General features: G+C 35.8%; 1 protein-coding gene across 4 annotated transcripts in view; it reads left to right on the top strand.

Annotated features, from left to right (window-relative positions):
• Positions 1-4,241: 4,241 nt before the first annotated feature.
• The window catches only part of si:dkey-71h2.2 (low density lipoprotein receptor adapter protein 1-B), a 51,916-nt gene continuing 28,884 nt past the window's right edge, over positions 4,242-27,273 (top strand). The window contains exon 1 of one of the 4 annotated variants that reach the window (XM_051644648.1): positions 4,242-4,526. In XM_051644648.1, coding sequence (XP_051500608.1) covers positions 4,442-4,526 — 85 coding nt within the window. In that variant the 5' untranslated portion in view covers positions 4,242-4,441. The remainder of the gene's footprint in view (positions 4,527-27,273) is intronic. The other 3 variants (XM_051644645.1, XM_051644646.1, XM_051644647.1) reach the window with 3 other exon arrangements.

Genomic DNA, 27,273 nt, shown 5'->3' with positions numbered 1-27,273 from the left:
CAGAGAGAGAGAGAGAGAGAGAGAGAGAGTAATTTACAGTTTTGAACAGGTAGTCTATTTGTAAATAAGTTAAATAACATAATTTTATATGATATAAAATCATATAGATGATCAAATAAATATAATAGAATATGGAGTATAATTTTCTCCTAAAGCATCGGCAGAAAGGATGCAATGAATGTGCAAAGTAGGCCCATTTTGACTGCTGGAAAAGGCAACAGAGTTTAATTTGTGAAATAGGCATGTACTAAAATTGTAACTCTAAAATATACACTGTTGATTTACTACAAGCAGCAATTGTTGAAATATAGTTAAGATATTATAAAATGACAGAAGTGATTCAAATAAATGTAAATTGAGACAGCCTTGGCCAATGTTTGCCAAGTTTTTAAACTTATTTTTTATTTGTTATTCTTTAAAACGCTATGTTACTTCATTAATATTCAGTATGTACATTTCCCCCCTATCATTATACACTTTGGGACCACAATAAAACACATTTTCTTTAAGGGGGTCTTTAGTGCCGTTGTACACTAATCAGGAATTTATGCATTTGTTTTGTTTTTTAATACGGGTCAAAAATGACCCGAATGACAAAAGGAGCATGCAGTTTCGTAAGACAATAGGAGGGTTAAAACACAAACTTTTTACTTATTTCTGCAGTAAAGGCATTTTTTTTTTCCTGTTTCTTTTGGGTACTTTATGAATCAAGAGTTTTAAAAGTCCTTCAACTAAAGAAAGTACCTTATTTCAATACCTACTTTTATTTTTTTAAATGCATGGTTTCAAAGGAAAAACCCAGAATGCCAGTTCAGGTCTCTTACCCACTATCCCACACATAAAATTTTTCCAGAGGCTGACTCTGAAGGTCAAAATAAAAAAGACCTCCAGGAGTTTCAAATGCTGAATTTACACTGCAGATTGGGAAAACTGAGTAAATCCGTAAAAAGATTTGTATCAATCTTTAACTGTGCACTAATCTAATGCTAAACCGGGGTTTATAAAAACTACTTAAGGGGTTTAGAGATACTACTTAAGCATGGGGTACTTGCAGGGGTGGAAAGAGTACTGAAAGATCATACTCAAGTAGAAGTACTGTTACTTCCCAAAAAATGTAGTGTGAGTAGAGTAAAAGTAGCTGTCCTAAAAACTACTCAAGTAAGAGTAAAAGAGTAGCTCATTTAAAAGTACTCATGAGTAGTGAGTATTGAGTACCGAGTTGCAAAAACCTATGCCCCATTATAATGAACACTGTATGCCAACTTTTAAAATATATCACTTATCTATGACAAACACTACATGAATCTGATTCCAAAAAATATAAGTGAGACATGATAACAGAAATGAAAAGATTAAAAAGTTATTTTCAGTACACTGATCACCATTTTAAATCGTAATGTATGAAGCAATTACATTAAAATCAGTTTATGTGTAAGGTCTAAATTTCCCTTAATGCTGACAGAGCATTATTGTTGTGCATAAAATATGTTCAAAACAATGCAAGGAATGCAAAAAAAAAAAAAAAAAAAAAATGCTATATAAGCAGGATCACTTGGCACATCATGTCCTGCACAACAGAGGAGGTAGAGCAGGCATGGGAAAAGTTGTTTGGTACAGGGGTTACCTCACGCTTAAGGAAGGAATAATTTACACAGAAATGAAAATTCTCTCATCATTTATTCACCCTCATGCCATCCTGGATGTGAATGACTTTCTTTCTTCTGCAGAACACAAATTAAAATTTTTAGAAGAATATCTCAGCTCTTTTGGTCCATACAATGCAAGTGAATCGGTGCTAAAATATTGAAGCTCCACAAATCACATAAATCAGCATAAAAGTAGTCAAATCTAAACGCATTAGCGCCTGTCAATCAAACAGCACACGCCTGTCAATCAAACAGCTTGCAGCTACAGATGTCAGGAAATAAAAAGTCAATCTTTTATATTATATCTAGATCAACCAACCAGTGGTGCTCTTGCTATTGCGATCATTGTAATGAACACCCCTGTTCTAGATAACATAGGCTAAATATAGAAAATTACTCAAAAGTTTGATCGAGGACATCTCTCTTTTTTCCGATAAACATTTAGATCATTTTATTGATTGATAACATTGCCTTAATCTCTCACAACAGCCCAATAATCTCAGTGATAGATAGTTAAATTACAGGCTACTTTATAGACACAGAATTTAGTAAGTAGAAATATGAAATTTACCTCGATATGTTTCTTGAAATTAAAGGCAGGATTAATGCTGATATCTGGCTTGAGCAAGTTAAACTCACATGGCACAGTCAAGCAATTGGCCTTTTTCACTGCGAAATGCCCTTTCAGGTGCGGCTGTGATGTTCAGGTGTAAACAGTGCTTGAGGCATCCATAACAGTTGGCGCCAGATCTGCAGCTGCTGTTCAAGTTTTTTACGTGTGATTTGATTGGACGGGAGTCAGGAGACTCTCCCTAGCCAGTCATGTTGATAGATAAAAATAAAATCAGGACAGGGAAGTTGCGAACACAGACGTGGGAAAATAGCACAGTAAAAGTACAATTACAGCACTTAAAATGTACTCAAGTAAAAGTATACAATTTTTAAACTACTTAAAAAAGTACAATTCCTGGGAAAAACTACTTAATTACAGTAACGTGAGTATTTGTAATTCATTACTTGCTTTTGCTTATATATATATATATATATATATATATATATAAGTGAAGTTCTGTGAGGTTCATGCCATCTGTTGCAATGCTCCTTGTTCTTCTTGCAAAAGGAATGTTCAGGGATGCAAACTAAAACATATAAACAAAAGCACGCACATACAATTTACCAAAACTAAAAGTCCAAAAGTAGAAACAAAGGAGATGCACACCTAAAACAAAATTCTCATCAACAGGATTTTAATATAAATAGCAACGTTTCGAGCATTCCACTCTTCATCAGACTTATAATTCATTCTAAGAACCGCCATCTTAAATAGTAAAGTTATACTATACAATCATACAATAAAGTATACATGTATAAATATACATAAAGATAAAATACAATATATACATTTCCATGCCATTAAATATATTCAAAACAGTTGCATAAATACAATATATAAATGGCATTAATACATATTTGAAAGAATCCTGAACAAATTCAACATACACAGTCTGATGAAGAGCGGGATGTTCGAAACGTTACTATTTATAAAAAACCCTGTTGATGGGAATTTTGTTTTAGGTGTGCGTCTCCTTTGTTTCTACTTCAGGGATGCAAACTACTCACCTTTCAGCTAAAGTCACCTTTTCTGGAACTAATTTGCCCAAATTGTTTGGTAAATGTTTTTCCTTATAAAAATAACTTGAAAAGGTTACTTTTAAGCTTAAACACTTAAAATACAACAAACGCTTTTCACACAACAAGCAAATCAACTGAAAATATACATCTGGAATACTTATGACTTTCTCACCTTTTTTTCACCTCTCATGAGTTTGCTTCCTTGAATGTTTGGAAGTCTAAAATTGATATTTCCTATTCACACACTAAAGCTGAAGATATAAAAAAACTTCTTAAGACAAATGCTTTTGTGAAACATCTTAAGTGCCTAAAACTTTTACACCATACTGTATATTTAATTTTTAAATTATTATTATTACTGACAAAGGATATCCAGTATAATATGAGTTAAGTTATCGTAGTAACAGTATGGCACAGACAGAGGGCGCAAGAGTTCTAAAAACTGTGCGACTAGATCAGGAATATATCCATATTCCAACCGATTTCAGCACATGTATGCTTTTAGAAGAAACCCAGGCAATACAGAGGTTTTCTATATTTCATATATTCTATATAAGTTTTCACAAATTAATTAGGTCTAGTTAACTTACATATGAAGCTCGATACTGTAGATGCATTGTTTCCTTTTTTTTTTCAACTAGCCCATGTTTTAGTTTGTGTAGCCTACTCATTCAACGCGTCCATAATCAGTTTGCCCCTTAAAATTTAAAATAGACTTGAAGTCTATATTTTTTTTCAGATTTGTACTACCATAAGTGTTTTTCATTGGAGAGTAATCCAAAAACATAGTAGGCTTATTATGTTTTTGGATTAATCTCCAATGAAAAACACTATTCTGAATTGTCAGGGTAAATGGATAATTACTGTATGTTTCAGTCTCCGCTCCATAAGTTTTCAATGACTGCACATCATCTCATTCAATGTCACGAGAGACGTCACAAGTCATGAAACAAATGTAAACGGAGCACCTCGTGGATTCCTCACAGACAGTGGCAGGACAGCAACGGGTTAATGTTACTGTACAGATACAGAAGTGTGTGCGGTGCATGTAGGCTGCTCGTGTCCACTCGCTTCATCACTCGTTGCATGCTACTTTACTTTCCCCATTCCCACAGTAGGCACCAAAGAAGAGCTCTGCACCTGCTCTGCAGACACCATTCGGCATGGATGCGTTAAAATCAGCCGGGAGAGCAATAATCAAAAGTCCTGGAGTTCCGCGGCACACATGGGGAACCTCCAAGCATGAAAGTGAGTATGTTTATGTGTGTTTATAATTACTGAATACAGCAGCAACTAGACAACATGCTGATTACAATAACATTTTAAAATGAGAGTCTCAAGATTGCCTTCTTTTTTACAAGAAATTGTCTTCTAAGAACTATTAAAATCTATTATTTGTCCTCTCACTGTATGCAAGTGAGCAATATATTTGGTTAATGCAGTATAATTTGCACAATTGTCTGGTTTACTTATTTTCGGCTCTGCATGTTGTAAGATGTTACGCTGTTTCCATTCTACAGTTAATAAATTGCTGCTACACTTCTTCTAATGTGATAAATGCAATTTGAAATCATTCTGCAATTTTTATTACACTATACAGGAAGGATCATTGCACAAATAATGACCCTATAGGTAACAATCCGGTTATTGTATAACAAGATCTCCATCTGTTTCTCACTTTCTCTTTTTCCTAGAACTGTATAGTAAAAAACGATAACACTTTACAATAAGGTTCCATTCATTAACATTAATTAATGCATTAGGTATATGGAGGACCAGGACTGCAAAAACAAAACAAAACAAAATAAATATATAAATAAATATATCTTTCAATAAATGTAAAAAATGAAAATAGTGTACATATAAATAAATAAATGCTAAAATCTGACATAAATTAGTATTTATATTTTTATTTCCTTATTTGTGTATTATTGTATTTATTTATTTCCATATTAATTTATTTCCACATGTATTTATTTCCTCATTTATTTTTTCTACACTTATTTATTTTTACATGTATTTATTTCTACATGTATTTATTTCTACATGTATATATGTCCATATTTATATATGTCCACATTTATATATTTCCACATTTATTTATTTCTACATTTCTGTGTCTGAATGGTAATGAGGGGGCATGCTTTCCACTTCAGGCACAGCAGTCGAGCTCAGAGTGCTCCAGAGTGAAGCTTGGAGGCCACAGTGACATCTTGTGGTTGACAAATGAAATGCACAGATGGATGTGTACAATTTTTTTTTTTAAATGTACCTGTGAGTAGAGAAAGTCAAATAGGAAATTAATTATCTGTATTAAAGTAATGACTTATACTGTAGGTGGGCAAAATGACCAAAATCTTATTTCACTATTGTTTAACTAATTTTATATCTCTATGACTCTGTGTACCTTGAGTAACCATACCGGAACAGACTTTGAAAAATCCTGGCTGGGATTTCTAAAATGTCCGGGATAGTGCTGAATACTTTGGCTGATAAATTAAACAGAAACTCAACTTCAACAGATCTGATAACAGACACTTTGATATTGACAAAAAGCAGCGCATGCACGTGAAATGATCCAGCATCCAATTTTACGCAAACGTGTGAATGTTGGTGATAGAAGCTTGCCTTCATTTTGGACCAGCACGTATAGCCGAAATAGGCAGGTCAGCGAGGGTGGCAAAAGGGCAGGGTGAAAGAGTTAGAGAGAGGGAGAGAGAGATAGACACATGGCTATGCTTTTGGAATGATCACTGTCAGATCACAGAGCACATTTGATATTAAACAAGATGTGCAATGCACCCACTCAGATCCACGCCAGTGGACATGCACCTTTCAGGGCATTTTACATGGCACGCAGTAACAGAGGGTTGCCACTTCATTTTCGATTGGAGAAGGTGACAGGAGACAGAACTGAGTGTGACAATTCTAATGCTTAACAAATACTGAAGGATGGGCTACTGATTAATAAGGAGCGTGTCTCATTCAAACAGATCTCATGCATGCACCTGTCTTCTCCATACCGTACATAACATAGTGAAACACTAACACAACCTCTATTTATATAAATAAATGTTGAAATAAATACATGTAAAAAATAAATAAATGTAGAAAAAATAAATGAGGAAATAAATATATGTGGAAATACATTAATATGGAAATAAATAAATACAATAATACACAAATAAGGAAAGTATAAATACTAATTTATGTCGGATTTTAACATTTATTTATTTATATGTACACTTTATCATTTTTTACATTTCTTTAAAGATTTACAAGATAAATATTAGATAAAATATTTAGATAAAAGATAAATATCTACATATTTATTTTGTATTTTATATTTTGGCAGTCTTGGTCCTCCATATAGGTATCATGAACTAACAATGAACAATATATTTTTTACAGCATTTACTAATCTTTGTTAATACTAGTTAAGAAAAATACAATTGTTCATTGTTAGTTCATGTATATACAACTTTTGATTTAAAAAATGTGTTACTATATTTTGAAATTAACAACAAACATCTCTTTTATGCACCGATCATTGATGCAGTAAGCCCCAAGTAGCCAAATATTTCATATCTGCTTTTACCTTAGGCAGTTTTCTAAAACAATGAGCCATTTCTTACTTGTCTGTGAGCTTGCTTGGCTGAACAATCCATGTTATACCTTAGGTGTCCAGAGCAAAATATGCAGTCCAGAAGGAAAAGCATGCCAAACAAATCATCAGAAAAATATGTTTTCTATATATTCTTCTATATAACTATATAGTATGTTATATATCATTGCAATGGAGAGGATTCCAGCTTTCTAATGACACCTAGAATGAGCTTCTAGTCCACTCAGAGGCCAAGATATGTAATGAAACATTGGAGGCGGTGCATGAAATGAAAATTAGACAATGTCTATGGACGAGCACATCTGTGAGGGCTAAAATGTGTTAGAGTGCCACCTACATTTCAGATGTGTATATTATGATGGAATGTGATGGAGATAATACTTGCTGCCATCTAGTGAAATGAAATAAGACTTTTCAAAGTGAGATAGAGTAAACAGAACCAGAATAATATGCTTAACAATTTAGGAAAAAACAAACAAACAAAAAACTTTCTGTTTATCATAATATTATAGACACATTAAATAATAATTATGAATAATTTGAGTCTTTTTTTTTTATTTGGGGGTTTTTCTGAAAAATGAGTCCAATTTTTTGCAATTAGTCCAAAGTGTGTGTGAATGGTGAGCTTTTAAATGAGTGTTAAAAATTGCAGACGGCAGCCCAAAAATGCACCAGAGTTTAAGGGGTTAAACATGATTAATAAATGTTGTAAAAATATTGATCATTGTTAGTCCATGTTAAATAATGTTATAAACTAATGGATGGAACCTTATTGTAAAGTGTTACCGAAAATCCAATATGACTGTATTCTGAACATAGCCTACAGTATTTGCACTGTTAAGGTTGACTGGTTCTATGAAATGTGTTCAAACTTGGTTTAAAATATATTCTGGCCAAACTGTACAAGTGAAATCACAGCCTCCATTCCTGATGTTCACACTTTCGCTGACTCTGTTGCAAAACACACTTTCACACTTCCCCCATCTATGCTATTAATTATTAAACCAATTGGCCAGTTCTTCAGTCTTGTCAGCTGTTGTTCTGTGAGGAGGAAGAATTCAGCGCTCTTGTATGGAAAAGAGGGCAGTGGTATTAGGAGACAGCCTGTGTCACATCAGCAGTGACAGGCGTTTGTGGCAGTCTGAAGCCTGAGGCTCAACACGCTGTCATTCTGATGTGTGAGATGTGAAGTTCAGGAGACACTCTGGGCAGAAAACATCCCAGTTTCCCACTTGAACTGTGTTTCAAGCATACAGCTAGGGGGAAACTGACCCTCACACTGTGTCTCATTTATGAGAGAATGCATGTTTGAATGAGAACCAAGAAAATAAGCTTGCTGAATTATTAAAATCAACATGTGTATTGGGAATTTTGCTGTGATGTCTGAGGATTACATTTTTATGTTTTGATCTGTCTCTTCAGCAATGCATTGTATAAGAGATAGGGTGAATGATCTAGTTTCAAGCAGACAGGGTTTAATTGTTGGTTACGAACTTGACTGGCGACCACTTAATATCATCTCGCTCTACCTGATGATTTCTCACAAATGACTATTATTATGCTAATTACTCATCATGTTCATTGTATAAGTTCAAAGAAACCACTAGCAGTGTCAGAATATGAATGAAAATGGCAATTAGCCAAGATGTGATACCTAGCTTCCAACCACAACAGACATGTAATAAATGATATAAAAATAATTATTAACTTGCCATTATAAAAGAATTGCCTGCGTTAATAATGATTTGTGTGTATGGAGATGCTGCTGAAGCAATGCTGATGAATGTGAACTGGTGTTTACACGATAAGAATAGCTTTGCCTCAGATAAGCGGGTAGTGGAGGAGTGTAACGCTACATTATGTTTTATTCACCCCTCATTGCATATTTGAAAAAATGACCATACTTTGTGCTTCCATGCCAAACAACACTGAGATTAATGAAGTATTGTTAATTTAAAGGGATAGTTTGCCCAAAAATGAAAAGTATGTTGTCACTTACACATCCTCATGTCTTTTCAATGTTGTATTACTTAAGCCTAATTTATACAATGGAAGAAGCCAAACTTTTTTCTAGAACTAAAGCACCCTACACAGACGAAGTCAGCGTTTATACTATGCCTGCCATCATTTTAAAATTAGTTCGTTTAGGGTGACGTCACAGTGTTTAATATACTGTTCCAGCCACGAAAGTAATGCCAATAATGCAGTTCTTTTTTTGGATCGGCACTTTTAGTGCTGCATCACTTGTCTCTGTGATTATATATCCCTTTCACTTTTGGCGACAAGTTATCTAAACTGACATCATAAAAACAACAATCTTTATTCGTGTATTTGTCTTGGCCATGCTGTCTTTGTGGAGTTTATGTTGTGAATCATGTAAAAAACTGTACTTATACTTTAGCTATACATTTTTAACGATAGTGACCTAGGAGGCAACTACTCCTCAGCTTGCACACATGATTGTAAATAAAAAAACGCCACGTTCAAACCACACCCATGATTAGTTTAAACCAATCATCAACACTCATCAACCAGCCAAGTTATCCTAGGACAAGAACTTCAGAGATGTGTATGAACAGGATAAATATCACCAATCAAACACCTTGGCAGAACAAAAACGTCATAAATTAGCCTTTACTGTCTTCCATGAAACACAAAAGGAGAAATAGTGAAGAATGTTGATGCTGCTCTTTTTTACCCCATACAGTGAAAGTAAATGGTGACTATAGGTTTAGATTACATGAGGGTGAGTAAATGATAACAGAATTTTAAATTTTTGGTGAACTATCCCTTTAAGAGCAAGAGGGTGCTGGTACAACACACAAGTAAATAAATAAGCTGTATGTGTGTAGGTATGATGAATATTCTTGAAAGGGTGGTGTTGTCTCTCAACTGTGCATTTGAGTTTTTAATGACATATAGCTGTAGTTGTCATATAGCTTAGAGATACATGTCACATTTTCCCCTGGCACTTCTTTTATCTGCTATCAGTAAAAACAAAAGTCAATTCGTTTGTGTTGACAAGAGGAAAAGTTAGTGCTGAAATATCATGGTGAGACTCCTATAAATATTGCCATAATTTCTTTGAAGTCACAGGGTTGATATTTGTACAGTCAGGATACGTGCACACAGAGAGAGGACACTATCCCTTCTTAATGTGTCATTTACTGTAAATACTGACAGTTCAAAAGGTCACATTAGTTGCTACAAATGGTTGACACCCAAGTTTTTTACTCTGCAATGATTTGCAATTTCCAAAACAATTGTTTTGCAATTTCCTTGATTGGGATTTAACATAGAGTAAGCGGGAACTTCCCTGCTTTACTCAGGTAGAATTAAAAAAACACTATTTGAAGAATAAAGGGTTTAATGTAGATGAAACTTATGTGCTCCATACAGTAAATCAACTGATTAAGAGTTAAAGTTCAGTTAAGTTAAAAATTCTTTCATAATTTACTCATCCTCATGCCATCCCAGATGTGTATGACTTTCTGTCTTCTGCTGAACACAAACAAAGATTTTTAGAAGAATATCTCAGCTTTGTTTGTCCTTTGAATGCATGTGAATGGTGGCCAGAAATCTGAAGATCCAAAAAGAAGATGTTAGCAGCATAGAAGTAATCCATAAGACTCCAGTGGTTAAATCTATATCTTCAGAATACATATGATAGGTGTGGGTGAGAAACAGATCAATATTTAAGTCTAACCTTCTACTCTAAATCTCCTCTTTCACTTTCAGATGTGAAAGAAACTAAACAGGTGCCACATGTGACTTTCAGATGTGAAAGTAGATATTTATATGATTAAAGGACTTAAAAAAGTATCTGTTTCTCACACACACTTATCACATCGCTTCTGAAGATATGGATTTAACCACTGGAATTGTATGGATTACTTTTATGCTGCTTTTATCTGCTTTTTGGACCTCCAGATTTCTGGTCACCATTCACTTGCATTGAAAGAACCAACAGAGCTGAAATATTCTTTTAAATATTTCTTCAGCAGAAGAAAGAAAGTAATACACATCTAGGATGGCATAAGGGTGAGTCAATAATGAGAGAATTTTCATTTTTGGGTGTACTATCCTTTTAAGGCTAGACTTCCTCTGCATCAGTCAAGTGCTGATTACCTGTGCACAATGGAAAATAATGCAAGAGATCAATATGTCCGATCCGTACAGCCCAAAGGTACAGTTGAGTAAGTCCATGTTGAGCTAAGGCAAGCATTTTGGCTCCTGGATGAACATGCTGTGACCAGTTTCAGTGTGTGCTGTTCGCTTCTCTTCTCTTCTACAAACACTTTACTGGTGATACTGTAGGCATACTGTCTTACTTAGACATGTGTGCAGTTCTGGATAAAAAGACCCCATTAGGTTTTATAAGCTTGCTGTTTACTGTATTTCAGAGTGTGTCCAACAGCTTGGCACTAAGGACAGTTTTTATGAAGACTGAGCAGTATCTTTCATCCCCTCCCTTAATACTGACCTGGAAGGCACAAAGGGACAGAGAAAAATAGACACACTTCTTTATTACTTCTAATCCCTTCTGCTATGACTTGAGGCCTCGCTGACTCCCAGACATTGTTATTGCGATCACTCTCAGATCAGACACTATGACAGCTCTGCGCAACAGCATGTTTGCCTGTAGTTGTCTCAGCACAGGCCACTTATGTTGACCAATAAGGTTTTTATTTCTTTACAAGAAATCGTAGAAACGATCGCATGAATCATCTTAGAATTGTTTCTTAGACTGTTTCCCAAAAATATCATAACTTAAGTAGTACTTAAAAATTGCTGAAGATCTATGAGCACGCTAGAGTAATTGTAAAGCCCTTAAAGGGATAGTTCACCCCTCCCAAAATAAATTCTCTCGTCATTTACTCACCCTCATGTCGTCTTAGATGTGTACGACTTTCTTTCATCTGCAGAACACAAATGAAGATTTAAAAACAATATTTCAGCTCTGTTGGTCTTCACAATGCAATTGAATGATGACCAGAACTCAGAAGGACCAAAAAGTACATAAAGGAAACATAAAAGTAATCCAAACAACTCCGGTTGTTAAATACATGTCATCAGAAGTGATATGATAGGTGTGGGTGAGAAACAGATCAATATTTAAGTCTTTTTTTATTATAAATCTCCACTTTTCAGTTTGTACAACGTGCCCGCATACATTTATAAAAAAAAATTAATTCAGAGGGAATGGAGATGTTATATTTAGGTGGAAATCTTGGCTCGTCTTCTCAAATTTCTCCTCTTCTACACCCTCCTCATCTTCCTCTTTGACACGCAAAGGGTGCTGTGGTTCGCACCACAGCATTGTTGTACAGCACTGATGTCAATATTTTAGGAGCAAAGAGCAGACGACCTCTTGATCAGTAAATGTATGCACATGTACCCTTTATATAAGTGCTTCTACTGCATATTGTGCACCTTCCAACATGGTAAACCTCATTGTACTCAATATCATTGTCATTGTCTTGGACCAATCACAGGGGATCAGTGGATAAACACTTCTGTTAACATATGTCACTGACCCTGGAAGCTTGACACTCAAGCCACAAATTAATTTGTGAAAACGAAACATTGAAAATGCACATATGATGAACAAAGCAGTGATTGTGTCGAAATAATAGATCGTTCTGAGAGAATAACTTTAAACATTTCCCAGCAAGGTAAATTACAAGTATTTACAAAGTTATGCACAAAGCTATAATGAAATTACAATGACGAGTGACACTATACAGTCTCATTTCATCACTTTACTTATGTGACACTTAAGAAGCACTTAAAGTGTGTCGTTGCGTTTGTATTAAGTGCAGTTTTGGAAAAATGCACTTGAAAATGGATAGAACGTTTGTAACTTCACACGCAGAGAATGCTCATAAGAGCTAAGATCCATTGTTATTGGGAAATGCAGCCGTTTGTTTGAACATTCTGACCAGGGGTGCGTTTCCCGTACAATGATGTAACTCAATGCTTAACAACCATTGTACGATGCATCTTTGGAGAAATTAACTAGCTACACACAACTGTTTCCCGAAACAGTAGTAACTATGTCACTGTGGAGCGGGATGTGGTCGTGTGTCTGTCACTGGGGAGAGAGGAAGCGGTAAGGACCATCACTTGGTGATTAATGATGCATAACACCTGTTTCTCGTTACAGTGACCACGGAGATGGGCTTAAAAAGGCAGCTGAGAATGCCAGTGAGGAAGGGAGAGTTGCATGTAGCTGAAAGCCACGACTGTGTCTGAGAACCTGTTTAGTGTTACGTGAAGCTGAAAAGCCTGCTCTTTGTTACATGAAGCTGAAAAGCCTATACTTTATCTGTGAAGCTGAACGCTGAATAAAAGCTGATTTACCTGGACTGCCAACCCGCTTCCCGCTTCCTTCTTGGTGAAACCTTTATAGTCACACATCCACCGTTCGAGCCATATTGGTTCAGCAATACAGAGCTGTCGTTAATGATATTATGCAGGGTGTGGAGTAATAACTTCCGTAAATATATAAGAATAAAAGCTTATTCACACGTACACCAGAAAGACGTTTAATGCAAGAAAGCTGTTGAAGACAGGAATGCTGCATGCATTGTGTAGATACATACGCTGCAATAGATGGGTTTCCCTTTACATCAGACTTTGGGGTTCCCCTGACGCACTAAACGGCACTTATGCATTAACATAAACACATAAAACCCGTGTTTTCCGACAGAAACAGCGTGTGTTAAAGCACAGTTTTAGAACAGTGCTTTCTGCAAAACCTCGGAATAAGCCATTTTCTTAAATGCATGTAAACGTGGTCAAAGAAGTGTTGACAGAATGAATGAAATATATGGAATAAAAGATTTAGAAGGCTCAGCGAAGTGAAATAATGTCCACACTGCAAACTAACAAGGAACTATGCTTCTAAGTACAGGTAAAGAGCTGTCGTTCTAACCACAGAACTTTGCAATGCTGTTTGAAAATGTTCTTTGGAACTACGGTTTAGGGAAAAAACAAATCATTGAACTATGTTTCTAATGATGGAGCTTGCGACCATAGTTGGCTAACGATGCTTTCAGGAAATGCACCGCAGCCTGACACAGCAACATTGGCTCAACCAATGAAGTGAATGTTGGCCGGTGATCTGTTTGTCCCCAATGGAAGATGGGGAAAGTGATGCAAGTGGCACTGAAATGACCCATTTCAGCTTTTACATAAATTTATTTGTGAATTCTAGTAATGCATATTATCATTGTTCAAATCTTCCACTGCATGACTTCATCTGCTTAGATAAATATCTGGCTGTAAGTTTGAAATGGTGTGAACTGTGCTGTTTTGCTGTGTTGTAAAGTGAATATTATATTTTGACAGTTTTTTTGGAATTATTTTTTTCTGCTTTCAATATAAATGTATTCAGTTTGAACTGCCAGCTCTCACATCTGTCGGCAAAGAGAGATTTAGCTCAATAATTACCCGTCCCTTCTTTTTAAACCAAATGACAACCAGTCTCTCCGTTTTCCCCTCCTCTTTTGATTTGTTTACTTGCTAGCTCCCAAATGACTATCATACAAAGGCAAAATCCCCTCAGACCATGGACTAGGTCTCTTTCTCTCTCTCCTTCTTTCGATCCTCTTGTCTTTGTCATTATTTTTCCTTAGTGTCTGTGCACACAGAGGCTCCCTGTGGTTTGTTCCCTTAAGGGCAGGTTGTGAATAAAAGAGGAGAAAAGGATTTTAGAGAGAGACTAATGCACAAAGGCAGTATCTGGTCACACTCAAGACACAATCTGCAAAAACCAAGCAATCACATTCTCTCCTCTGTCCAAGATAAAGAATAAGGAATATCTATCCATCCATCCATCTATCTTCTGTCTGTCCATCCGTCCATAATGGACGTCTCTCTCTCTGTTTGGCCCATATAACCTTCAAACTTTAAGCTTCAAACTTCCTTTTCTACTGTTTATTGTAATCAGTAACATGTAATATGTGCAACATTGGCACTGTTTTACCATGATCAGTATTTACAGTATGATAGGCTAGGACAGAATACTTGTGATAAATGGCATTATTTCTCAGGTGAAAAGCATGGGGCAGTACTGGTAATGTAGGGTGAGCTCATTTTACAGTTTATAATTCAGATTGGATAAATTTGCATATCTACATAATTTTATCACGGTTTTCCCTTAATTGCATTACCTTAAACAACCAATTCACCTTTGCGCTACATTTATCTATAAAGTTACTGGTTTATGCTTATCTTCTAAGTTGCATGGGTTTTTAATTAGTCTCAGCCTGCTTTGCCTAAATTAGACTTTTGAGAGAGGTCAGTGTCACAGCCCTCCCAAATATATATTTTCTCATGTTCACCAAAACTAAACAGCATTATACACTTATAAGTCTTCACCTCTGCATTATATTATACTAATCCCATTGTCAGGTTGTGGAGACATATACAGTATAAACATCATCTGAATTTAGTTAGTTGGATAAAGTGTTAGTTAAAATGTTACTCCTCAGTTGAGTCATGGAATGTGTGCTTCTCGACAGCAGGATTTAAAAAAAAGATAGATTCTTTGCACTGGTGACATAATATTTGTAGTAATATAAAAATATTTAAAAAAAACTTTGGTGGATATTGAATGAATACAATTCTTGCTGATATAAACTGATCGATCTTTGTAACATGGTAATAGTAAGTCTAAATGGACACCAATACTCTAGAAAGAATGAAGCATTAAATTTAGTTTGCCTTCAGAAATTCCAACAGACGTTCTGAACTTTAATCAAGAGTCTCTAATAAGAGTCTGATGAAAGGAATCCAAACTCATTCGCACTTTCAGAATAATTTTTTAGCCTTATATAAATTAGGTGTTTTTACTTTTTTATGGATGTTATAGACAACCTCTTATAAATGTTACTGGTTTTAATACCAGTAAATTTACATCTGTATTCCAATTCAAAATCAATGCCTTACTGACAAATGTGCATTTTAGTTGGGCAACATATGCAATATTATTGGTAATTGCACATGTTGTTGTAATACAATAATAACATCACTTTTATTATTAGTTTCTGTCTTTAAATGTTTCATTTTATAGCCCCTGACCCCCACCCCCCACCGGTGCTACCAAATCAGGTAATGGTGCTACTATCTGAAGAACTCAGTGGCACTGCTCTCATACTGTATGTTAGTCTGGAGCCCATGCACATGCTGCATGAGAAATACAGAGTATTGAGTATCTAGAGGCCTCCACATCCTCCCTTAGAGAGAGAGAGATCAGTGACATCCAAACCTTCCTCCCAGTTTGACAACCTCGATAGGCATCAGGGAATTTGACACTCTCTCTCTCTCTCTCTATCTTTCTTTCTGTCTCATTCTCTCTGTCTGTTTCTCTCTCTCTCTGCTCTTCCCACTCATCTGACAGCTCTCTTTTCATCTGTTGATTTTAGGTACCTCTTCCCTATGTTCCCTAGATATTCCCTTGTTAATTCTATTTTTGGCCTTCCCAGCTTCCAGTATTATGAGAGAGAACCTTGTCACTGAGCCTTCTCTTGTTCTGTCTGTCAGTCTCGCTACATACTTTATTGTCTTTTATCTTTGCTGTTGAGTTCGGTGGGATTCAGACTGCTCTGAGCACCTGAAAAACAAACTGCTTCTCTCACCACTGATAGACTGATGACGGGTTAAAAACTGTGATTTGTGTGTTTCAGCCAATGCATATATTATAGTATGAATGTCATATATGCAATATTGTACAATCCATCAATAACATGTAAACTGGGCTATAGAATCAAGTAATATCACAGGAGCAAGAGTGCTAATTTTCAGTACATATTGGTGCTCTTTAACATAGCTTAATGAGGCAGATTATTGTTGTTAATTACACAGTTACCCCAAATTCCTTGTGTTTTGGTGGGAAAAAAAGGCCTTGTATGTTTTAAATCATATGACAACAGTCTTACAATCTAAGTCACAACAGTATTTCTACCTGATCTAACCTTTAATTAATTTTTACTACTATTATTATTTTTTTCTTTTTTTTTTTGGTGTAATCTAAAATAAAATCATTTAATTTAGATGTTATAGCACATGAAGCAATTTTTTATAGGTTGCATTGTTTTTCTGCGTATAGTGTAAAGCTTAGTTCCTTCAGTTTAGCATGCTGATGTTGCTGTTGCACTTCTTTCATCCTTTGGCAGTGTTTTCAATGCTTTGAACTTTAACCTCAGCCATTACTGAGTGTGAGCAGGGTGTGCGGCCTCCTGCTCAGAACCAACCAAATCCCACCAAACAGCCACACTTAGAGGGGCTGCATTTTAGAGCCAAACACCCATGGGACACCACTTATGCTATTCACACCAGCTGAGGGCCTTTGATAGACATGAGCCTGTTTCTCATAATGAGGCATCATCATAGAAAGGAAATACAGTAGTGGGCTGTTTACGCTGGTGGTGGGGGGGGGTCCATTACTGAGTTCTTAAAGGAGATTTGCTGATGCCTAAATATAATACTGTGCACCTTGAATAACATTAAACTGTGGATATGCAACAGCGATAAGCTATTTTATAAATTACATTTCATCTGACACTAGTAGTTGAAAGCATGATGTTTTAAGTGGTGGTTCAGACTATGACATTTACAGAACTACAACAAAACCACTCAAATCTAAAACATTTAACATGATTTTACCCATCACATTTGGTGTCAATATTTATATTTCTTCATGTGTTTCCCAGACAAAGCATCAGCTAAAATCAGACTATAACCAGTCAGCTTATAGCATGAAGTGAAAAAATTAAATAGATAAGTTGATGTGCATACCCCCCCCACCCCACCTCCCCCCTTATTTATGGTAAAAAAGGACTTAAATATTGAGCTGTTTCTCACCCACACATAATATAGCTTCTAAAGATATGGATTTAACCACTGGAGTCATTCTGGATTACTTTTATGCTGCCTTTATGTCATTTTTGGAGCTTCAAAGTTCTGGCCACCATTAATTTGCATTGTGGTACAGAGCTGAAATATTCTTCTTAATATCTTCATTTATGTTCTGCTGAAGAAAGTCATACACATCTGGAATGGCATGAGGGTGAGTAAAAGATGAGAGAATTTTAATTTTTGGGTGAACTATCCCTTTAATGTTCGGGTTGTATTTTCTTTTGACTTGTGTAGTTTTGCTCTGGGTTTTGAGGATGAGGGCATGTCATGCATCCTGCCCAACTAATATGACTAGCTTCTACCAAGATTACTTTGAACCAAAATACTGTAGAGATTAATTGAATACATGGCCTTTAACATCAAAAACAAAATATATGGGAAGCTTTTTCTCCTTGCTTTTAAAAGTTCTATGTTTTTTCTATGTATCTTAAAAATGTATGATTATGCCTTTGTTGTTAGTTGTATTTTATTATTTGCATTTAACATTGTTTTCCCCACTGTCTGTGCACCTCTCAGAAAAGAATCACAACCTACAGTATATTTTAGCAATCAAGTTTAGAAATTACACTTGATGCTGAGCTAAATGTTACCAGCAGTGTATTTGTCCCCTATATACAGTGCATTCAGAAAGTACTCGGACCCCTTCATTTTTATCACATTTTGTTATGTTGCAGCCTTATGCTAAAATGCTTTAAAAAAAATAAAAAATTTAACATCAATCTACACTCCAAACCCTATAATGACAAAGCAAATAGCAGATTTCTGACAACTTTGCAAACTTATTTAAAAAAAAAAAAAAAAAAGAAATATCACATTGACATAAGTATTTAGACCATTTGCTATGACACTTGAAATTTAGCTCAAGTGCATCCCATTTCACTGGATCATCTTTGAGATGTTTCTACACTTTGATATGAGTCCATCTGTGGAAAATTCAATTGATTGGACATGATTTGGAAAGGCACACACCTGTCTATATAAGGTCTCACAGCTGAAAATGCATATCAGAGCAAAAACCAAGCCAAGAGGTCAAAGGAACTGCCTGCAGAGCTCAGAGACAGGATTGTGTCGAGGCACAGATCTGGGGAAGGCTACAAAAAAATTCTGGCTGCATTGAAGGTTCCCAAGAGCACAGTGGCCTCCATAATTCTTAAATGGAAGAAGTTTGGAACAACCAGGACTCTTCCTAGGGGGAGAAGAGCCTTGGTATGAGAGGTGACCAAGAACCCTATGGTCACTCTGGTTGAGCTCCAGAGATCATGTGTGGAAATGGGAGAAACTTGCAGAAGGACAACCATCACTGCAACACTCCACCAATTTGGGATTTATGGCTGAGTGGCCAGACAGGAGCCTCTCCTCAGTGCAAGACACATGAAAAAGCACCTAAAGGACTCTCAGATTGTGAGAAACAAGATTCTCTGGTCTGATGAAATGAAGATTGAACTGTTTAGCCTCAGCTCCAAGCATCATGTCTGGAGGAAACCAGGCACCGCTCATCACCTGCGCAATACCATCCCAGCGGTGAAGCATAGTGGTGGTAGCGTCATGCTGTGTGGATGTTTTTCAGTGGCAGGGGGACTGGTCAGGTTTGAAAGAAAGCTGAATGCTGCAAAATACAGAGATATCCTTAATGAAAACCTGGTCCAGAGAGCTCAGGACCTCAGACTAGGCCGAAGGTTCACCTTCAAACAGGACAACGACCCTAAGCACACAGCCAAGACAATGCAAGAGTGGCTTAGGGACAACTCTGTGAATGTCCTTGAGTGGCCCAGCCAGAGCCCGGACTTGAACCCAATCAAACATCTCTGGAGAGACCTGAAAATGTCTGTCCACCAATGGTCCCTATCCAACCTGACAGAGCTTGAGAGGATCTGCAGAGAAGAATGGCAGAAAATCCCCAAATCCAGGTTGCAAAGCTTGTCGCATCATACCCAAAAAGACTTGAAGCTGTAATCGCTGCCAAAGGTGCTTCAACTAAGTACTGAGTTAAGGGTCTGAATACTTATGCCAGTGTGATATTTCAGTTTTTTCTTTTTAATAAATTTGCAAAGTTATCAAAAATCTGGTTTTTGCTTTGTCATTATGGGGTATGGAGTGTAGATTGATGTGAGAAAAAAAAAAAAAGAATAATTTAAAGCATCTTAGCATAAGGCTGCAACATAATAAAATGTGAAAAAAATGAAGGGGTCTGAATACTTTCTGCACTGTTGAATGCACTGTTGTAACGGGGTTCAAGGATGGGCAAGGAGGAGGCGGGAACCGGCAGAACAGTCAACATAACTTTAATGACGTAAGTCAACTTAAACAAACATAAACACACAGACACACACACAGCGGCCGCGTGAGTCTCTCTCTCTCTTGAATTGGCACCTCTGGCTCGTCTTTATCCCCCTCCCGGCTGATTAGGACAATTCACCAACTGTATATATTGAAACTTTGTGTTTCCACTTAAACAAGAGAGGCATTGTGCCTGGCCTCTCTTATCTAGCAAAACTTCCCTCTGAAAAGCAAACCTTGAAAAATGGTTTCAAACATGACCTTTGAATATGGGTTTTCTACAGCCTATAGTTTTTTGCCTGCTCTCTTATCAGGACTATAGCATAAAACATGCTGAGGAAGCACTCATAACTCAAACTAATAGAGTGTGTAACAATTCCTATACAAAGTTTTCTTCTTACCAGAAGTTAGACCTGTTTCATAATTTTTATGTGCATTTCCTTGAAATACTCAGCACATACTTTTGTTATAGAATTTGATCTTACTCCTCATTAAACAATGCGGATTCAAAATCAATGTACTTTTTATAGCATTTCAGATCATTTTTGACATATGTTAATGGTGTGCCTGGCTTCAAATGCAACAGACCTATTTTTCCTAAAAGAACTTTGTATTCAGTTGGACATAGAACAAAAGGGCTGTACAGAAATAATCCCTGTCTGTTCCGAAGTACAAATACATTTTTACATTTTCTTAGAATCAAATGTTAGCGTGCATGTTGTCCAATAGAATGTGAATTTGTAATATAAACAAAACCAGAAGGCACTAAGTTTGAGTTGCTGTTTTGCTACAGATAAGACTCAGGGCTTTTGAGATTTTGAATTTCTTTTTTTTTTTTCATCGAAGCTAAAAAAAGCTGCATTGCATTTGGATTTTGGATTAGTTTGAGATCAAAAGGCAAACATTATTATGCATTCGCTTTTTGTATATTTAAAAGGATTTGGCGGGACATTGACTTTGTTACAAATATGTAAGCTTTGTTGTGAATGCGAATGTAAAATGGGAGAAGAAAGAATGGCCATTATAAAGGATAATTCATGCAGCTCATTACTGAAGTTGATTATATTACTCACTAAGTTCTGACGGAGCAGATGCCTCTCAATGTTTAGACAAAATCTAATCATTCTAACCAAAAGAGAGGTGAAGTTGAAATCGCAGAAGATACCATTGATGAAACACATGTAAATATCTATGAATATGTGTGCTATGTTGTTAAGGCAGCTCTGTATGTATTAGTTCCCATTGGTTGGCAAGTCATGCAGCAAGTCATTAATTCATTCAGTTTTGGGAGACAATTCCCCTTGTCGCCTTGAGGCAGGAGATGTTGTCTTTCTTCTCTCAGTCATAAGATAAACCTCGTTTTCTCTGTTCATTAATTCCATTTTCGCACTCAAGCATATGAGTGATAACATTCGTAATTACAGGCCTTTGCAGACGTGGAAATACTTTGGAGTATAAGGAACTGAAGTCTGAGATAAATGAGGGTTGTTTTCAAGTAATTCTTTAGCTTTAATCAACTGTATGAATCATAAGATGAGATTACATTGAGTCTCTGAAATTACTCTGCAACTTTGTAACTCTAAATCATTTGTAACTTTTTTACATTTGTAAGTCTTATAGGGAGAAAAGAATGAATAAATAGGGAGATTACTGTAGATTAGGAAAATTAGGAATAAAGTGTGTTCTCTAAAGGCCATGTCCACACTTATACATTTCCGGTTGAAAACGAATCGATTTTGCTACATTTTCGCCTCTCATCTGCACTGGAACAGTATTATACACATATATACAGTATATATACTATATATATATATATATATACTTATATAATATAATTTTTTTAAATAAAACTATTTGTAATTATATCATCATTATATATTGAATTGTTTTATTTGAGGGGCTTAATTATTCTAATTATTAGCATATATGGAATTTTGTGACAGGAAAAAGGTGACAGAAATCTGTAGTGTTTTATCTTTCAGAAAGATATGCAATATTACTTTTTTGAAATATTGCTATTGCCATCATTTTATGATCTTCATTATGATACTTACATAGAGTTATGAGTGTACTGTGACTGTTGATGTTCACATGCTAACACCCCCATTGTAGGACTGTCTCCCATTGACTTTTGTTGCTAGGCAACGCAGCTTGGTCTGACACTACAGTGGTCTCCTTGGCATGCGGTTGTCCTGAGCAGAGATTTGATGAAGATATGGCATGTTCAACACAGCTTCTACATCTCTGTGTCTAAGAACACAAAACTATATATTGAGTCCTTCCTATTTTTCCTCCTCAGCAACATATACACATACTCAGGTGTCTTGAATATGATTGAACAGAATCTTTGTATTCCACTTATGGGTCGATAGAATCAGTTCTATTCCCCAATTGCTCTGTGCCCTCCCTCTCCACCTTATCAGTCTCCTCATGTCCTATATTCTGTTAATGTTATGCCCTAGATTCTTACCAACACTCATTATTTAGACACTCTAAATTGCAGAGGAGAGATTGCTGTCAACACGTTTGTAGCTGAATGAAGTGAATTTAAGAGGATTTCTCTCTTTATGGGGACTCCATTAGGAAACCATCTCTTTTTCTTTTGTAGACTGAAGGAAAAGCCATTCAATTTTAAGGCATTCCTATTGAACGATATACTGTATGTGATACATACAAATGCTGTCAATAAGTTTCTGTGCACATATAATGCTTCATCATTCCAGAAATCTGGGCATTTGATTTATTCGTTGCTATGGGCAACTGTCCTGGCCATGTGTCCATGTGTGAGCTCATGTTTTAATTAATCATCTCATCATGGAAATGCAGTTTTTGTATTCACTGGAGTTTGACACGCTTGAGTATTCATTTGGCTTTTGAGTGTAACTGAGACCATTAAGCCTGCAGTATTCATATCTGGTGGCCGTCTCACTCACTTTCCTTCAGTGCTACAGTTAAACGCACCACATGCACAATTATCAAATGTGTCAGTGAGTTAAAAACACCCTGATCGCAAAGAAAATTAACTGCATGTTCTTCTCTTCTGTCTAATCTGTGCTGTATTTAAAAAACAAAACATTTAATCTTGAGGCAATATTACGGTTTAGATTTTTTGCCTGCAAAAAATAATTTTCTTACTTGGTATTTTTGTGTTATTTTCCAGTAAAAATATCAAAAAAAAAAAAAAAAAAAAAAGGAAGAAGAAGAAGAAGAAAAAAAAGAAGCAGTATGATTTAAGATGTTAAGTCTGTTTTCCAGAGATATTTAATGAAATGTAGTAAGTATATACAAATATAACAGAATCTATTGGGATTTATGCTTAAAACAAGGAAAAAATCTATTTGCCAATGGTGTACATTTTTTCTTTGAATCAAGTTTTTCTTACCCCATTGGCAAATAGATTTTTTTCTTGTTTTAGACATAAATCCCACTAAATTCTGTTATATTTGTTTGAAAACAAGACAAAATATGTAATTTTGCTTCTCAAGTAAATGTATCTTGTTTTAAAAATGTTTAAATAATTTAACTGGAAATCAAGACAAATATACTTAATATTTTTTTTTTTTTTTTTTTTTTTGCAGTGCATGCAAAATGATAAAGCACTGCTCTCTCTCTCTCTCTCTCTCTCTCTCTCTCTCTCTCTCTCTCTCATATATATATAGTAATATTACATTGTAACACTTCTAAATATATATATATATATATATATATATATATATATATATATATATATATATATATATATATATATATATATATATATATATTTTAACCCTTAAATGCATTTCACCAAACACTCTTAAATATACAGGTCCTTATAGACCCGGCACGTATATCTATCACAAATGGATCTACAAAATGCCCAGATAGTGTAAAATTCTCAAAATATTTTCAAGACAATTAGAAAATAATAGAATAAAATATATTTTTATATATTTTGATGTTTTCAAATATCAAAGAGATAATGCAACAAATCAGGACAAATCTAGAACAGGATTCGTTACTTTCACACTGAAATTGCCTGAGACACAACTGGTTGTAAAACACATATTGAGCTACACATATCACATAATCTACACATAAACTACAAACAAGTATTTTCTCAGGCACTTATTGAGTCTAAATAGATGAAAAATGTAATAATTTCAGTAGTGCTGTTCATCTGTTGTACTTGTTATAGTTTACTATGTTGTTTCTTCATCAAATAGCAATGTCATATGTAAATCAAGTCAATGGGGGGGTGGGGGGGGGGGGTGCAGGCTTCTGGTAATCGCATTTTATGTTTGCATAAATCGGATCACTCTATCACGGTGACACGTACCTACCCAGACATCAAATTATGTGCTGTTAAAAATGCCACATTCACACCAAACACCCAATACTGGCTGTTTCTGTTTTCACATGCACCCTGCTGTTAGAAATAAACCTGTAAAAATCCAATTACCATCAGCCCTCTTTGCTTTATTTGTTTGTTTCACATTATTGTCATAACATTTGCAAGGTTTTAAGAAAGTAAACATGTCCTAATTCAATCTAATCTGAGCAAAGGCCTGGAGTATCAACATGAATCTGATATATTATTAATTTTAGCAGCCTGGTGTACGTATGGAGGCATCACTCCATTAAGAGAATGATGCTAGTTGTTGAAGCTGTTGTTGAAGATTTTTTTGCTCAAGTTTTGTGTGTGTCAGCATTTCCACTCTAGGATTTCAAACAGCACAACAAATGCACTGCAACAACGCAAGGAAATGTAATGAGCTTACATGCCAGGGAGGCTTCCTTAGAGCTTTTTGGCTACTTCTGTTATATTTCCTTGCCCTGAATGCCTTCTGAAACAGGCTAGAACAGTTCGGGATGGCTGCACTGCTGAGCGTTGAGTGTTAGTTTTCCTGCCTGTTGAGTGCTAAGATAGATTTTGTGTCTTTGTAGGTTAATAATTTAGTTGCAGGTGGACAAGGCGGGATGGCAGAATTGTCTTCCTAGCTCCAAACAGCTGGTGCTGCTGGGAGGGCCAGATGGCTCCAAGCACAGAGCTGTCAGAGGACACAGGACACTGTCATATTAGACGAGTTTTCTGCTCCCTAGAAGCATTTTTAGGAAAAAGAATACGTAGCAATTAGTTATAAGTGATCTAATGTATAATTCAAGAAGGTGATCTTAGCCCTTCGTGCTTCTCTGCTTGCTTAAAACGTCTTTTCAATGAATTAGTTGAAACGGTTCTCAAATCAGTCTAAATGGTTCATAAGCGAACCAGTCTCAATCAAAATTATTTCAAAAAATCTGCATCCAATAATTCCAATGACTGGAAAGGCCAAGGAAATTCATTTGTCAAAAAGTGTGGAAACCCTGTTTTTTCTTCCATAAGTAATTTAGTGTAAAATACACTATAAAATAATGTATAATATATGTGTCATTGTACAGTAAGCTAGAGGCTTAATAATTAATAAGTAACAGTGATTAGGGGTGGGTAAAAATATAGATTTTCTGATGCATCGCGATCTTCATTTGAACAATCTCGATATCGATTCTTAAATCCCAATATCGATCTTTTACTTTATATGCAACCTTCCACTACAATTAGAGGAAACTACTCGCATTTGCAACCAAATTTCATGCTATGTGACTAAAACGTATGTATTTGTCAACTGGCTAGTTAAAGTTTACATTTCACTCACCAATAATTGTGTAGTATAGTGTATTGTGTATAGTGTTGTGTAGTTCTTTCACTGCGTGTTGAGAGTAAAAGTTGTTCTGTGTAATACATGTCCAAAGTTGAGATTAATGCAACCCATCTGTCAATGAATAATGTCTCTTTTAATACTCTTTCTGTTCTCTGCAGTCAGTTGTTGATCAAAAACAATGTCAATGTTACAGATGAGATAAAGCCAATGGAGTCTTCTCCTGTTAACATGTACTCATTTACAGATGCTCTTTACAGAAATGCCGGTTCTGTTAAAGAGACAGTACCAGGGGGGCCTGGGTAGCTCAATGAGTAATGACACTGACTACCACCCCTGGAGTCGCGAATTTGAATCCAGGGTATTCTGAGTGACTCCAGCCAGGTCTCCTAAGCAACCAAATTGGGCCGGCTGCTAGGGAGGGTAGAGTCACATGGGGTAACCTCCTCGTGGTCACAATTAGTGGTTCTCGCTCTCAATGGGGTGCGTGGTAAGTTGTGCGTGGATCACAGAGAGTAGCATGAGTCTCCGTGGTATCATGCAACGAGCCACGTGATGATGCGCAGATTGACGGTCTCAGAAGTGGAGGCAACTGAGACTTGTCCTCCACCACCTGGATTGAGGTGAGTTACCGTGCCACCACGAGGACCTACTGAGTAGTGGGAATTGGGCATTCCAAATTGGGAGAAAAGGGGATATAAAAAAAAAAAAAAAAAAAAAATAGACAGTACCAGTTTTAGGACGTGTTCAACAAATCAATCTTAATACTTGTAAAAATAAAAATTATGCAATTTAACAATAAACTTGTAACAAAAAAGTTATATATGCAATATAATATCTTATTTATTGATTGAATACATGGATTTGTTCATTTTAAAAAGCTAAAATGTGACCAAAATGAAGAAACACTAATAAAATATAATTAGTAAAATTAATATTTTCCTAATGTACCTGGTCCCCTGTATAATTAACAGCATTAGATGGGAGATAATTTATTTCAGATATAAGCAAAAGGGACATTATAACTGAAATACACCCATATGAATGGATATCGAATTGGAACTGAATCGAATCAAGAGCCTGTGAATCGGATTCAAATTGAATCGGGAAATCTGCATCAGTATCCAGCCCTAACAGTGATAGTGCTTCAGTTGCTTGCTTCATATAGAAATTTGGTCCAGAATAGCACTGGCAGGGCAGTAAATGTCCTGTAGTCAGGTTCAGTCTGTTTTCCATATCTGACGATCCAGCTCTGAACTCTTGCAGGGCATTGTACTGGACCCAAAAGGAACTAAAATGCTATTTAAAGCTCACTGTGTGGCACAGTTTTTAGAATTTCTACTTACAAGGGAAGGAGCCCCACTTTTCCAAATGGAAATAGGTATAAAACCTGTCATCAATGTTCAATGAGAGAATTGTGGAAAATTTTTATTTCATCAAAAACATTGATGAACATTTTTTTTTCATTTCCATGTTTTGATCTCTTGTGATATCC

This window comes from Myxocyprinus asiaticus, chromosome 19 (assembly GCF_019703515.2).
Source record: "Myxocyprinus asiaticus isolate MX2 ecotype Aquarium Trade chromosome 19, UBuf_Myxa_2, whole genome shotgun sequence".
Lineage (NCBI taxonomy): Eukaryota > Metazoa > Chordata > Actinopteri > Cypriniformes > Catostomidae > Myxocyprinus > Myxocyprinus asiaticus.
This window is presented reverse-complemented; position numbering and strand designations above follow the sequence as displayed.